This window comes from Dysidea avara, chromosome 4, assembly GCF_963678975.1.
Source record: "Dysidea avara chromosome 4, odDysAvar1.4, whole genome shotgun sequence".
NCBI lineage: Eukaryota > Metazoa > Porifera > Demospongiae > Dictyoceratida > Dysideidae > Dysidea > Dysidea avara.
Window position 1 is genome coordinate 8,996,443 of NC_089275.1, and position 15,211 is coordinate 9,011,653.

At 36.5% G+C, this 15,211-nt stretch overlaps 2 protein-coding genes across 2 annotated transcripts in view; one reads left to right on the plus strand and one right to left on the minus strand.

Annotated features, from left to right (window-relative positions):
* The first annotated feature begins 4,815 nt into the window (after nucleotides 1-4,815).
* LOC136253520 (uncharacterized) lies at nucleotides 4,816-7,459 on the plus strand. The gene is made up of 2 exons (XM_066046193.1): nucleotides 4,816-5,517; nucleotides 6,761-7,459. Exons 1-2 carry the CDS (start codon nucleotides 4,816-4,818, stop codon nucleotides 7,457-7,459), a joined length of 1,401 nt encoding a protein of 466 aa, XP_065902265.1.
* Nucleotides 7,460-7,698: 239 nt separating this feature from the next.
* Nucleotides 7,699-15,211, minus strand: part of LOC136253521 (nck-associated protein 1 homolog) — a 33,275-nt gene continuing 25,762 nt past the window's right edge. The window contains exons 23-30 of the mRNA XM_066046194.1: nucleotides 14,180-14,273; nucleotides 13,785-13,867; nucleotides 12,570-12,729; nucleotides 11,251-11,358; nucleotides 10,462-10,574; nucleotides 10,048-10,143; nucleotides 9,789-9,893; nucleotides 7,699-7,929 (exon numbers count right to left, since the gene is read on the minus strand). Of these exons, the coding sequence (XP_065902266.1) occupies nucleotides 7,888-7,929; nucleotides 9,789-9,893; nucleotides 10,048-10,143; nucleotides 10,462-10,574; nucleotides 11,251-11,358; nucleotides 12,570-12,729; nucleotides 13,785-13,867; nucleotides 14,180-14,273 (801 nt within the window). The 3' untranslated portion in view covers nucleotides 7,699-7,887. The remainder of the gene's footprint in view (nucleotides 7,930-9,788; nucleotides 9,894-10,047; nucleotides 10,144-10,461; nucleotides 10,575-11,250; nucleotides 11,359-12,569; nucleotides 12,730-13,784; nucleotides 13,868-14,179; nucleotides 14,274-15,211) is intronic.

The following is a 15,211-nucleotide window of genomic DNA, read 5'->3' on the forward strand; positions in this document are numbered from 1 at the left end:
TATATACATTTGTTTTAGTTATAGTTATAGTTTTAGTGATTATATACATTTGTTTTAGTTATAGTTTTAGTTTTAGTGATTATATACATTTGTTTTAGTTATAGTTTTAGTTTTAGTTAACTTAAATATATTCACCTTACTAAAAGTACTTTTAGTTTTAGTTACAGTTAACTGAAACAACACTAACTGCTAGGCAGATAGTGACCTAGCACACTAATTTCTACTGTTTCATAATAGTTAGGAATTTGTAAGCGGTCAAATTCTGAAAGCAGCTGTAAATATTCAGTCTTGTTTTGCTTCCTGGATCTTGCTTCCTGAATATGATGCTCAAAGTCCAAAGGACAAGTCAGTTCTAGTAAAGCCAGGGTAGATGCTTCAGAGTTGTAGACAACAATATCTGGCCTGTAAGGTGTGAACAGTAGGCTTGATGGTACAGTTCCTTGAGGTCCTTCACTGGCTCGTAAGCCATGTATGTCTGCATACACTTGAATTGATGAAAAGCCGACAAAAATGTCCACAAGCCAAGATGCCATAAGATAGAGAACCTTGTCATGCCTATATGTATAGCGCTGTTGAGTTAGTGCCACAGGACAACCACCTAAGATGAGAGCTGTTGTAGGGCGAAAGGATGCACATAACGTGCAGTGTACGTCAAACTGAATGTACCATCATCTCAAGTTAACTGCTGTTGGTAGTGTATCAGAAGCAGCTCTTAGTAAGAAAGACAGTTGTCCAGGATTGAACCTAATATACTCACGGTGTGGCGTGCCGGCTTCTTGGACCACACGACACACTATCGTGTGTCTTGATTCTGATATATGTCAATACTTTAACATTCCAATGTTAACATTTTCACATACATGTATCCACATGTTACAGAACACTATACAGTACATACATTCTCATAATAAAATTAATATACTGTGTTAATTTATAGATTATTATGTGTGAACTTTGGATATGTAAATTTTACTATAATTTTACTCCAAATGGTGAGAAAGTGTTGTGTATTCTATTAGAGGCTTACATAAGGCATCTGTAGATTATAATGTGCTAGGATATTGTTTTAATATCCAAAAGGAGCTAATGCTAGTATAAAAGGCAGAACATTATGCTACATAATGTAAACCAGGAGAAATTTTAGAGAAGTTGTGTACAGTTAGCTTTAATGTTTTATTAGAGTATTTTAATTATAAAGCTGTAAAACTGATAGAAATTTCAATAGTCTACAACATTTTTTTACCTTACAACAGTGACTCACAAGCTTGTAGGGTTATCAATCTTTGTGATCGGGTTTGTGGAATTGAAAATGGGGTCTTCCACATGCATCCCCCTACATGGGAGACCATTTAGCTGACTTAGTGATAAAGTAGCTATTAACGTGAAATTTTCTCCATCTACTATGCTGCGTTGGTACTCACTACTGATCAAATTTCAAGTCAATAGCTAGCCTTTTCTGATGTATGTAATAGACCCCTTTTCACACGATTAAGTTTGAGCCTGACACACAACGTGCACCAGCATGTTATTTATTACAGCAGTACTCGAAATTAATTTAACATGTTCAATTTCCATGTTTTGATAATAAAGTTGGCAGTAATTTCTCTGAAAATATTTTATTTTTTAAATTCTATCCCACTAGGGACCTGTGAAAAGGCTAAAACCTGCAAATAGGGAGTCTGAAACATGTAATTTTAGCTTTATTATTATTATTTATTTATTTATGTGGATGTACATGCATAATAATTCAAAAATAAATATTTAGGTCCCAGGCCTTTGTTCATATCCATATCCTGTAACTTTCCAGAACTCATCAAGTTTTTGTTTAAATGAAGATATACAGGGGCGGATCCAGGGAGGGGGCTTTGGGGGCTGAACCCCCCTTTCATGTTTAGGCTTTACTTGATCAATATGTTGAGTATTATGATGAAATTTTGTCTTAGCATAATTATATGATCACTAATAATACAAACACTCATAAAACCACCTTATACACTGGAAGAATACTAAAATTTCCTGGATCAGGAAATATGCAGTACAGGGCAGAATTTCCTATAGACTTTCCTGGTTTTTCAGGATATTCTATAGGAAATTCTGCACTGTACTGCATGTTTCCTGATCCCAGGAAATTTTAGCAGTGATAAACATCTTTCCAAGGCATTATCAGTGGATTTATGCTAAGTTTATGCAACAAGAACCCGAATCAGCATTGGAGGTGTACAAGATCGAGATACTCTAATAGAGCAGTCAGCTAACTACTCTAATAGAACATTCACTGGAAACATGCAGTTGGTTCTGTTATGGAATTTTTCCAAATCTGCCTGTACCTATACGTACAATGAAGTGCATTGGTCTGTTTAAATGGCTTCATTCATCTACTTGTGTAGTTAATATGTATGGCAATACTTAATTCAGGTACACAATTTCCATTGAAAATACTCTCAGATTCAATCCTGTATTGTTCAAATTTCAAAATTTTCCACTTTCAACATTATTATTCTAACATGCACCTATTCAGTGTTGTGCAATTGTGAGAGGGGTGCATCATGTACTTGGTTGTCTGTACCTACCCAAACTTTTCCATTAGCATAAATCTTCAGAGAGCCATACCTATAATCTAAAGGCAGTATATAAAATATCTACAGGCAGAAAATATTATGAATTTTATGTGGAAATGTCTCCAAATTGCAGTATTTTAGCATCTATTTTTCAAACTTTTCCTGGGGGGGGGGGCATGCCCCCAGACCCCCCTAGTTCCTAGACCTTCAGTTAGCCCCCCCCTTTTATAAATCCTAGATCCGCCCCTGATATAGTAGGTGCTAAGACTACATTGGATGGTAAGGAATTCCACTCATTGACAACTCTCTGACTAAAGAAGTTTGCTCTCAATTGCAGTCTGGTTGATTTTTTTAAAGTTTCAAATAATGGCCTCTTGTGTTGTGTACAGTACTTAGTGTAAAGAAATTAGACCAGTCAATATTGTAGTAGCCGTTCAATAGTTTATAAGTCTCAATGAGGTCTCCATGTTTCCTTCGATAATACAGGTAGTAGATTCTAAGCTCTCTTGATCTGGATTCATACGGAAGTTTGGATAGTCTGGGGACAAGTTTGGTCGCTCTTCTCTGCACTCTCTCCAAGGTGTCGATATCTCTGGCTAGGCATGGACACCAAAGTTGAACACAATACTCCAGGTGGGGTCTTACATAGGTCTTATACAAAAAGATAAACAACTCTTTAAAAATCATTGTAAAAGTCCTTTTAAGCATTCCTAGTACTCTTGTTGCACTTGCAGCAGCTTTATCACAATGTAAAGAATGCTTCAAAGAAGAGGTAGTCCATGTACCGAGGTCTTTCTCAAAGTTGACTTCACTTAGTTCTACCTGTGACCTGGGAGAAGCAGATGTTTCCATTGTATAACTTGTATGTAGAATTTTACTACTATGCATAATCTTACATTTCTCCAGATTGAGGTTGAGAAGCTTGTTAACCACTGTCTATAAAATTGTACATACTACAGTGCTCCCTTGATTATCCAACCCCGTGCTACCAAGATAATCAAATAGTTCAGATAATCAAATCCAATTAATTTATACAGAGCCCTGTTTACTCTATCTAACTGAACATACATTTTATACAAAATACTCTAATAGAGCAGCTATTTCTACAGTTCGGATAACAGAGGTTTGGATAATCAAGGGAGCACTGTATAAGTTTTCCATATAATCTTTGATAAATTCACTCCAATAAAAACAGTCATATGACTAGTCACGTCATATACTAGTACACTGTAACTACTTGATAGCTATCTCTATTGGAGTTATAGTAATATTTTTGTGGTGTGCAATTTCACAAGCAAACACTATTATGACACTATTATTATGCTAATCAGTGTTACTTGATGCATCACCCATTATGTAAGCATGCATAATTGGCGTGTACGTAGCACAACACATTGCATTTGAACATTGCAGCATAGCTGGTTCCTACAGTAACACGTTGACAAGATGTGATCTCAGATGTGTTAAAGCCCATGTAGTACAGTGGAACCTCAGTTATCTGAACCCCTTGGAACCAGAGATGGTCCATAAATCTGAAAAGTCCATATCTCTGAAACTGTGTATAAATAACCTTAAAATAGCATGAAGAAAATTTTTGAAAATATCAGCATTTCAACTAGCCTAATAGAACAGTCTAATAGAGCAGTCATTTCCGTGGTTCGGTTAACCGAGAATCCGGATAAGTGGGGTCTGGATAACTGAGGTTCCACTGTAATAAGTTATAAATAATGCAACAAACGAGATGCAACTATAATAATGATACATACAATTATATACATCAACTGTATTGTTTTCTTATATGGCTAAACAAGTACTGTAGTTACAGTACATTAAACTGTTATAATAAGACAGTATTATTGGCAGTGATCATCAGCTATTTCCTTATATGGTATTGGACCACAATTTAATATACTGACCAGATACCATTCAAAGTTTAACCATAATGTGACTGTTTGTAACATGAGTAAGTTGATTTGTTTGTGTAATTTTATAATGTAAAAAATTGTAACAGGTTACCATATTTGGTGATGTTGTGCACAGCAGTACTTATACATTAGCTATAAATAGCTACTACAACTTGGCTTGATTTGCAAAAGCAAAGAAAAGTCAACTTCTGAGGAAAGAAAACAACAGGAGCAGGATCCTGACAAGTTGTACAGTGGAACTTATTGGACTATAGCTCAATAACAAGCTTCTAGTAACTGTCTTCATTCTACTCCAACTGATCTACCAGACATTATCACCTACAACAACAGCTATGAACATCATTACACAACTTGTCATATTGACACTGTCACTACTACTGGTCAATGCTGATCAATACTGTGATAACCTCCTCAAACAGTACAACACATTCAAGACCAAATGCAGTCCAGACTTGATAACTATTAACAGTTGCAGTGACCTCACTGGCTTTACACTCAGTAAAGCACCTTCTGCTGTCTACCAGATGACAAATTGTACTTGTGCATCTCCTTTCAATACAGTAACTGCTGATGTTTACTGTGACATGAACACTACTTGTGGAGGATGGATTGTGATACAGAGAAACAGGAAGGATAGTACAGTGGGCTTTAATAAGAACTGGATTCAATATGAAGCAGGATTTGGAGACCTCAATCAGGACTTCTGGTATGGTCTTGAAGCAATTCATTGTTTGACACAAACTGGCCAATGGGAGATGAGAGTGGATTACCAAAAGAATGACAAGACCTGGTCCTACCTCCACTACAATCAGTTCAGTGTAGGGAGTGCCAGTGAAGAATACCCACTGACTGTTGGAGGGTTTACTGGAGAAGGTAGTGATGAGTTTGCATCTAATCCACTAAATGGGATGAAGTTCAGCACTACAGACAATGACAATGATAAGCTTAGTAGTCTTAACTGTGCAACTAACTTCAAGAGTGGATGGTGGTACAATAACTGTCACTATATCAACATCAACAGACAACCACCTCAAGTAAATGATTATGTACACTTATTGAGCACTTATATGTACGTATAAAGTAATTAGGCTATATAATGGCCACCTGAATGGCCTGACCATGTATCAATTGTGGCATTAAAACACATACAAATTACATGAGAACATGTTTGGTGCGCCCATAGATCGACAGTTTTATGTGACTCTGTTCACCTGATTCTAAGAATACATTTCATACCAATACTTCATACATTTCATGGAAAACTCTCGCTATTCAAACTATTTTTTAGCAACAGTTGGCTAGCTAGTGAACTACATGTATCAGCAAATACAGCATTAACCTAGTGTATAGAGAGCTTGCATTGTGTCAGTAATGCTTAACAACTGTTACTAGTCAGCCATACTTGGGGAAAGTTTAAAAGGGACCGAATGAGGCAAATGCTGTTGGTTAGTCACTGCGAGTTGCCAACAACGAGTATCACTGTCAGATGCTAGGATTAAGTTGGAAACAAGTATTGAAAACTAGGTTTAATACAGACAAGTGCATTATTAATTTTTGATACATTTTAATGCTTATAAACTTTTGACCATGGTTATCCTAGTTTATGCAAGTGACTAACCTAGAGAACATGTCCTGTCCTGCATTTAACCATTGATAATGACTGCAGCCTTCGTGCTTTGCCCTCAAGCATGGCTGGCTAGCAACAGTTGTTAAGCATTATGCGACACGCATTTCGTATGCAACTTCTTTTTGCGTATAAGAATAGGCTACAGTACAAAATTCTGGAAAAGCTATTTTGTTTATATTTGGTAATACATAGTTAACATGCACTGACTACCACTACATACTGTATATTCACATGCTCATAAAAGTGACCGCCTTACCATATTAGGGGAAACAGTCAACTAGTGACAGTCAGTGAATAACACTTATAGGGTAGTCCTACAACATGTTTATGTGAACTATGGTGTACCATTGGATATACCTAATAAGGAAATAATAGAACCACAAAATTCCTTATTTGGTGATATTCTACACAACTATACACTACACATTTAGTATAAATAGCTACTACTGGATATAAGAAGCAGAAAGACTAGAAAGGAAAAAAATTAGCCTTCAGAGGAAGAAAACAGGAGCAGGATCCTGACAAGTTGTACAGTGGAACTTATTGGACTATAGCTCAATAACAAGCTTCTAGTAACTGTCTTCATTCTACTCCAGCTGATCTGCCAGACATTATCACCTACAACAACAGTTATGAACATCATTACACAGCTTGTCATACTGACACTGTCACTACTACTGGTTGGGGCTAACCCACTCAACCATTACACTACTAGAGTTTCAGCACTAATCAACACTTGCTGTGATCTCAGAGCTTATCCACCTGGAAGAGTACAAAATGGAGTATACAAGATGAGTATGGGAACATTTAATACCGCTACTGTCTACTGTGACATGACCACTGATGATGGAGGATGGATTTTGATACAGAGAAACAGGAAGAATAGTCAACTGAGTTTCAACAAGAACTGGAAAGAATATGAAGATGGATTTGGAGACCTCAATAATGACTTCTGGGCTGGACTTAAACTGATGAATACTTTAACACAAACTGGCCAATGGGAAATGAGAGTGGATTATCAAAAGAATGACAAGACCTGGTCCTACCTCCACTACAATCAGTTCAGTGTAGGAAGTGCCAGTGAAGAATACCCACTGACTATTGGAGGGTTTACTGGAGAAGGTACTGATTACTTTACATCTCATTCACTCAATGGGATGAAGTTTAGTACTCTAGACAATGGCAATGGTAAGTCTAGAAGTAGTAACTACTGTGCACCTACCTACAAGAGTGGATGGTGGTACAATCACTGTCACCATATCAACACCAACCAACAACCACCTCAAGTAAATGCCCATGTACTCTTCACTGAGATGAAGATTCGTCCCAAGGATTGTATCACTCACTAATTCATACTCACTCTTCATTGTGACAGATACAACACTACACATATCACTATACACACCACATGTTGTATGACACTCATTAGCTTTTGTATTGTGACTATGTACATTTTATTGATGTACTGATATTGATCAACTGTAGAACTTTACAAACTTTAAATAAAATGAAATGACAAAAAGAGGGAAGGATGGGACATGTAAGTACATATTAAGGCACATGCTCACAACAATTGCTAATGTTTACTTTTCAACTCACAATTATTACCCATCACAGTCACATACAATCACCACACTAACTATTATAATGTCAAAATGACACAACATCACACACAGTTCCTCCTGTGTTCCATACAGCTATAGTAATATAGTGTGTGTGTGTGCTGGTTGAAAATAGAAAACGTTTACAATAATAAACACTGCTCTACTAACACCACCTAGTAGGTGGTGTCTTCTGCTACTTTGCTCTTTGCCTTTGGCTAGAAAATGAAACAACATGACATTATAATACATACTGTAGATGAACAATTTGCATGACCAAATTTTTTAAATCGTTGATTTCACATGCGCACACACACCACTGAACGTACAACCATGAATTATGTGTACTACTAATTATGTGTCCTTCACATTATGAAATTATTGTCAATAAGTGACACTATGAAGTCTTGGAACAGGTATGATTACAAGCACATAGTTAATATATGTGAGCAGAAAGGGGTTCTATGAGGCTGAAACCCCCTCCTTCGGTCTGTGGCCTCGGAGTGATATCTCACCGAAATTACTCTTCTTCGATTGGGCCTGAAAAGATTGATATACTCTAATAGAACGTTCAAATACTTTAATAAAGCAGTCAAAAAGCTTCATAAAAATGTGTCCCTAAAAGCAGTCCAAAATCAGTCTAAAAGCAAAACAAAAAATTGCCTGCATGATAGGACCTCTCTGTTATAAATCTTTAGTTACATACTCCGTGATTTTAAAACGAGTCAAAATAGGGATATGAGTTTACATTAGTATCCCAGCAATCCATTCTTGTTTCATGCTTTTTTCACCCTATTCTCCTTCTAAAAGTTTCAATTTTATGTTCATCTAGTTTACGTACTTTTTATTAATCCAGTAATGGATTTATTTTATTGTTATAGAACTTTCAGTTTGCGTGGGCGAGATCAAAGGAAACAGTGTATTTAAATCTCATAAAGTACACTTCAGGCAAACAGTACTTTATTGCAATAAAGCCCTCTTAGTGGGCAATAAAGCACAGTTGCCCACATGCTCTAGTGCAGGCTAATAGCTCACGGCACTCAAGCCAGTATGACTAATCACACATACCGATGAGGCTGATAGTCAACATCGCACTGAGTGGTCAATCACCCCAGCCAACACAACTGCTTCCATTGGATTGCTTTTATAGACATACCTAAATGCTTCGATGATGGGTGGGAGAAGGTAACATTGTTGTAATGTTTGTTAATGTGAACGGACAAGTCCTGGAGATATCACGGAAATACTTCACCATGTGTCACAATAGAATTGACTGTGGGTTGTGACCAAAACTGTGCGATGAATTCACTGTAAAAAATGAAGTGTGTCTGACATCTAATGTGACTGCTCTATTAGAGTATCTCAACGAAGAATTTACATATTACATTGTTTTTATTACCTATTTTTCTGCTAGCGGTTTATACTTTTCTTGCAAGCTTACCCATTCCAGAGGCTACAAAACTATATTTTTGTAACTAGCCCTAATCTGAGACCAACAGTGTGTGTGTTTCACTTCATGATCAAACATTTGCTTTTGTGTTTGGATTAGTGCTCAGTATTGTCACTAACTGGAAGGGGTCTGAGGGAATTCTCCTCCAGATAAGCTTTGAAACAGAGCTACTGCATGTCGTAAAGCAATTTTGAGAGAAATTTGCCTCCAGCGTTCGCCCTCCAGTGCCTAACTGGTATATAAACCAGATAAAAACAAAAATGAGATACGGAAGTAATCAGGAAGGAGCATATTGTGTACGTCCAGTCCCACTCAAGATACTCTAGCAGTCGCCCTAATACAACAACCATACTCGATAAATCAATAAATGTCACATGCATATATCATACCGTAGCCATAAAAAATCTAGTATATTAAAAAATTTAAAATGAACAAGTAATAATAAGTAGTAAAACGAAGATGAATGATGCTATTTCAACATTGGTTTGTGGGAAAATCCCTACTTTGTCATTGAATTGCTATAACATGCCAGTGTAGGGATTTTCCCACAGAGCTATGTTGCTTTGTATCAAATACTTAATATTGCTTGGATTCCTTTAAATAATGTACTATTACTAATTCACTTACAATGTGACTATGGCGGTATACACTGCTGTAGGCATCCCTTAACAAGGCATAGGGGAAACACCTCTCCAACATGTCCATGGTAAGGTAGGGGGATTCTGATACAATCTGCAAAACAATAATAATAACAAAATTATATGTCATTTAAATCACATTAACAAAATCCATGCATGAATGACCCTTTCATGCCTTTACAAAACAGTAAGACAAGAATTATAATTCTTTTATTGAACATACGTACAATATAAACCAAACTTATTACCAGGTCTAGCAGTAAGTAAACAGCTTCTCGTGACTTTGGTGCATCCTTCTCCCTTTCTGGTTCAGCAGCCAACTTCATAATACGAGAAGATGTGAACTATATTGAGAACAAAGGAAGACATAAAAGAATGCAGTGATAAATTAAAGACAAGCACAGCACCAACACAAACAAGGGAATAGCCTGAAAACTTGTAAGTTACACACACACACACACACTTGACTGTTATATTAGAGTCAAGTTAATTCTGACTGTTCTATTAGAGTATCTCAATCATTTATACACAGCACAAAATTTTTTTTGTCATTCAAAGTCAGTATCTTTCTTTTCTACCAATACCTCAATGGTAGCTACACCATTGTCTTACTAATTCAAAGCTTCTATACATTGTCTTCTGCACACTACATTAAACTTTACCACAAGAAACTCTTTCATTCGTTGCTTCTGGTTGAAGGCACCATAACTAGCAAACATTGCTCCAGCTAGAGCATTCACAGCAATGGCCAAACAGTGAGCATTATTATCATGACCTGTGGTAGGAATATACACACACATATAATATTTGACTACAGTACAGATTTATTACAACACTGTACTTGAATGCAATATGCAGCTCAAATACTCTAAGCTCTCCGCTACAAATCTCTCTTTATTCCAAGTAACTCACTATAAGTGACTAAAATCTAAATATTGAAAGAGGGTATACCCTGAAATTACAGAATGGGATCAGTACACACGTATTTATGCAAACGATGTTAGAGTGTCTTTAGAGCACTGAGTGGTATGGTACAAAATTACTCGCAGCCGAGGGCTACCACAGTCATGAGTGGTTCCCTCACAAGTGAGATGTTGCATTGAGCCTGTTTTGCATTATTGAGGAATGTCTAACTTTATAAGCAAGTAATTAGATTCACGAAAAGTTTCTTCCATACACATTAAATTTACGTAATTTGGTGATTTATATGTACATAACGGAAATGGATGTTGGTTTGAAATGTAGTCAGAATTAAGTTATGGCACAGCATGATGGAAGGAGAAACCTATCAAGTTGACAGAATTAGACACATATGGAAGACCCATTTTCATAAAACCAGCCACGTTATATGTAACACTCCATACAATAGTCAACAAGTCATCATTAAGATTATCATGACTTGCTGTCAAAATTCATGTGTGTCCACAACACAAACATGACTGATGGCTCACCTTCAAGGCTGGGTAGGAAATTGGTGTCCCTGTATGCCAAGTCTGGTAGGGCCACTCCCAAGTAGACAAGAAATAATGACCATATTGTGAAGTCCTCTTGTGAGTTGTCTGTAACAATAACAACATGTGATAAGATATGGAAATGTGACGTAAGTAGCTAAATCAATATCAAACATTATAGAACTTTGTGTGGGCGAGATCAAAGGGAAAAGTGTACCTTAAATTTCATAAAGTACACTTTAGGGCAAACAGTGCTTTATTGATCACAAAGAGTGTTTTATTGCACTGCAAATAGTGCTTTATTCATACAATAAAGCACTCTTTGTAGGAAATATAGCACAATTTCCCATGTGCCTTAAGTGCAGGCTAATAGCCTGCAGCACTCACGCCAGTACAACTAACCACCCAAACCGGTGAAGGCTGATAGCCTCGCCATGCTGAGTGGTCAATCACCCCAGCCAATATGAGTTCTACCACTGGATTGCTTTTATAGACATACCTAAATGCTTCAATGATGGGTGGGAGAAGGCAACGTTGCTGTTATGTTTGTTAATGTAAAAGGACAAGTCCTGGAGATATCATGGAAATACTTCACCATGTGTCACAATAGAATCAATTGTGGAATGTGAGCAAAACCTGCCAAAATACACAATGAACGTCTACCATGCCAGACTATGGTGAACTACACGTGAGTTGCTTTGTTAAACTAGTTTGTGTGCATTCAGGCGGCTAATAATTTGTGCAACATGTGTTAATTGTGAATCCTAGTGTATGGTGAAGCTACACGACTAAAAAGTTCCATAAATCATTTAAAGCATTGCCTTGCTTGTGCTATACGAAAATAAAGTACGAGGCACGTGGCCGAGACGCTAATAAAGCACGAGGCAAACTCACAGCAATGCTTTAACATATACCTAAAATGCACACTCGAATACTTTTAAGTTATGCTTAGCAGAAGCATCAGTTAGTTAGTCAGTCAGTACTAAGTATAAAATTTCATAGAAACTTGTTGGAAAGATTTGGGGTCATCCTGAAGGCATTTTTGGGCTTGGTTATACTTAACCAATACCACCAAGCTGTTTTGAAGGAAAACTGAGGCTGTTTTTTTGGGTGATTTTGAAGGGCAAGAAAGCTCAAAACTACATGATCCCTAATATACAGTACTAACAAACTATATGATGACCCAACACATAAATAAAAGTCTACATCTAACAGCATTCACCCTTCTGCACATAACAAATGACTATACACTAATATTCTTGAAGTAGCCATTACAAATAGGATTCAGTAACTAACATCACTATACTAGAGACACATACCACAGTGAAGTGACATTGCTGAGGATAGAGCTGGGTCCATATCACAATGGATACCTGCCACTGAAGCAATCTCATTGGCTATTTGTGGCTTGTCCTTAGGTGGAAACAACATGAGGTCTGTGATGGAACTCAACAAGAATGGGATACGATAGCTGAGCACCTGTAGAATGAAAGGTATGCAACTCAACACATAATACTAATAGACTTCTTCATAAGCCATCATTGAAAACAGTGTATCAAAACAGGATATCGTGTACCAAAAAAAGCTATTAAAAATGTTTTGTCAACCTAGCCAACCATGGATAAAGAAACTACACAGTGAGTCACCACAAACATAACACATTGTTAGACCACAGAGGTGGAGTCTGTGATCTTATTCAAAGGCCTCCATTAAATGTATGACCTTTCTCCAAAAAAACCGAAAATCAACACCTTGCGCTATCAGATAATAGTGTTGGGCGATATATCGATATTATATCGTATCGTTTGATTTTTTGCTGATATCGAAAAGTATCGATATATTTTTCAAAACTCGATATTTCGATACGATACATCACGTGATCTGATTTAATTTTAAAACGTCTATTTTAGCTTTTTAAATAGCTAATTGTAGCTTACCATTACCTTCAGCAATTTTCTAATTACTGTTAATGTGGACAGGAAATCCCCATTGTGTATAGCCATAGCTACCTAATATCAAATTATGTGAGAAAACTAGCAATTTACACGTGCAAATGAATGTTACAATATTGTATCGAAAAGTATCAATATCGGTCAATTTTAGTCAATATCGTATCGATATCGTATCGTTCTGAAAATCCTGGTATCGCCCATCACTATCAGATAACACTACACTACACTCAACCCCTTTTATAATACTACATGCCACATTTGATTGTGGGTTTCAGTTTTCACACAACAACACAGCTCAACACACACATAACTTCCACAGCACATCTATTAAGGTACCAGCAGACATCACACTGGTGTAAAACCTGAACAATAGCAAATAACATACTTAAAAGAAATAAAGTTCAGTGACTACTATATATTCAAAGAACAGCAGTTGCTACTTGGAAAAGGTTTTAACTCATCCACTATTGGTAATAATAAACACCCTGACGTACAATTTGAAGACAAAATTTTTGAAACTGTCCTACAATAAACCTACATTTCCCTGTGAAATATTTCATGAACTATTAGTAGCCAACTTACATTGTGTAGAGCATCCAGTGTTAGCTTACGGAATGCTAGCACGATACCCACGATTGTGGTACGAGCAATAAGATCATCATTATTTGGAAGAGAATAAGTCATTTCAATAACACTGACACACAACACAGTACACACAGATACACTCAACAGTTAACTGTAGCCTAACTGTGGTGGGTGCATAACTCAATTTGTGTGTGTATGTAAGCATTGATGTCTGTTTTTATACCCATAAAAGCCATGCTATTGTTTTAAAATAATGAAACCGAGTTACAACCCTTATACTTAACAGCTGTAGAATATACAGTGTCTTGTTATACGCAAATATCATTTACAGGTGTTTAGGCTACAACACAGCAACCACTCACTGAACAAAAGTACAACATTTCAACACTAACTTTTTAGCCTCTTCAAGTTATCATTAAACACTTCATGTTTGTCTCTGTTCATGTGAAGGTTGAGTAGTGGCTCCTTGTTGTTGATGATTATTCTCTGTAGTGATGATGTGATATTATGTCATACAGATCAGACATAACATAAAAGGGATAGAAAATGCATTTCCAGTTTGATTTCTGTTATGACTTCAGAGTATAAGACAGTGTTGCACTCAAGTAGGAAAAATTAGTACTCTAAGCAGTATGAATAGTATACCAACAGACTACAGCAAGTGTTTAGGACTTTGTGAGAGGTTTTGCAAGAGAAATCAAACTCTAGCATATGCAACAATAGGTATCGCATTAACTTTGACTGTTACACGCCATTGTACTGTTGCTTGTAGTACCTACATGTCTTGTCCATACCATTTCTTCTATCATTGGTTCCATTTTCAAGACTTGTGGTAAGCTAGGTGTGTCACCAACACAGCCTTTTAGCCTTGTGTTGCAATGCTAAGTGCTACAAACTTTTACTACTAAAAATGGAAGATATTTTGCCATTTTTCAAGCAACTGATCCTGTTTTGCTCTCATCTTTTCTTTAGTTTTCTCTGTGGAATGGTAAGGAAGAGACTTATCACTGTTAAAAGTATTGAATATATTAGGAAAAAAAGTTAAGAGTGTCAAAGTACATTAAGGGCCATTTCATTCTCTTTTTTTTTCACTTTCATTCTCATTTTATTTCATGCATAACTTCCTTGACCAATGGTAATAGTTCCCTCTGTTCATTGTAGCTAAATTTCACAATCACTGGTCACAAAACTTTATTGTTACAACAATTTGTTTTTCTTGGTACAAGCGCAGCAGACGTAACAAGGTGTTAGTGACATAATACACAGATTTCCAATAAGAACACATATGGTTTGTGATGGCATATTTTCACATTTACTATCCCATTCATGTACTCCTAATATCTATGGTTTGTTATACAGCACATGTACATATTGTACAATGTTATTTTCACTTCACAACACCTTTTCTGTGCCAAATCAAATTG

Excerpts from the sequence above, each read along its gene's own strand:
- LOC136253520 (XM_066046193.1), top strand. The coding sequence starts at position 4,816 with ATGAACATCATTACACAACTTGTCATATTGACACTGTCACTACTACTG. Across the intron at positions 5,518-6,760 it reads TCAACAGACAACCACCTCAA|CTTGTCATACTGACACTGTC; the intron begins GTAAATGATTAT and ends ATCATTACACAG.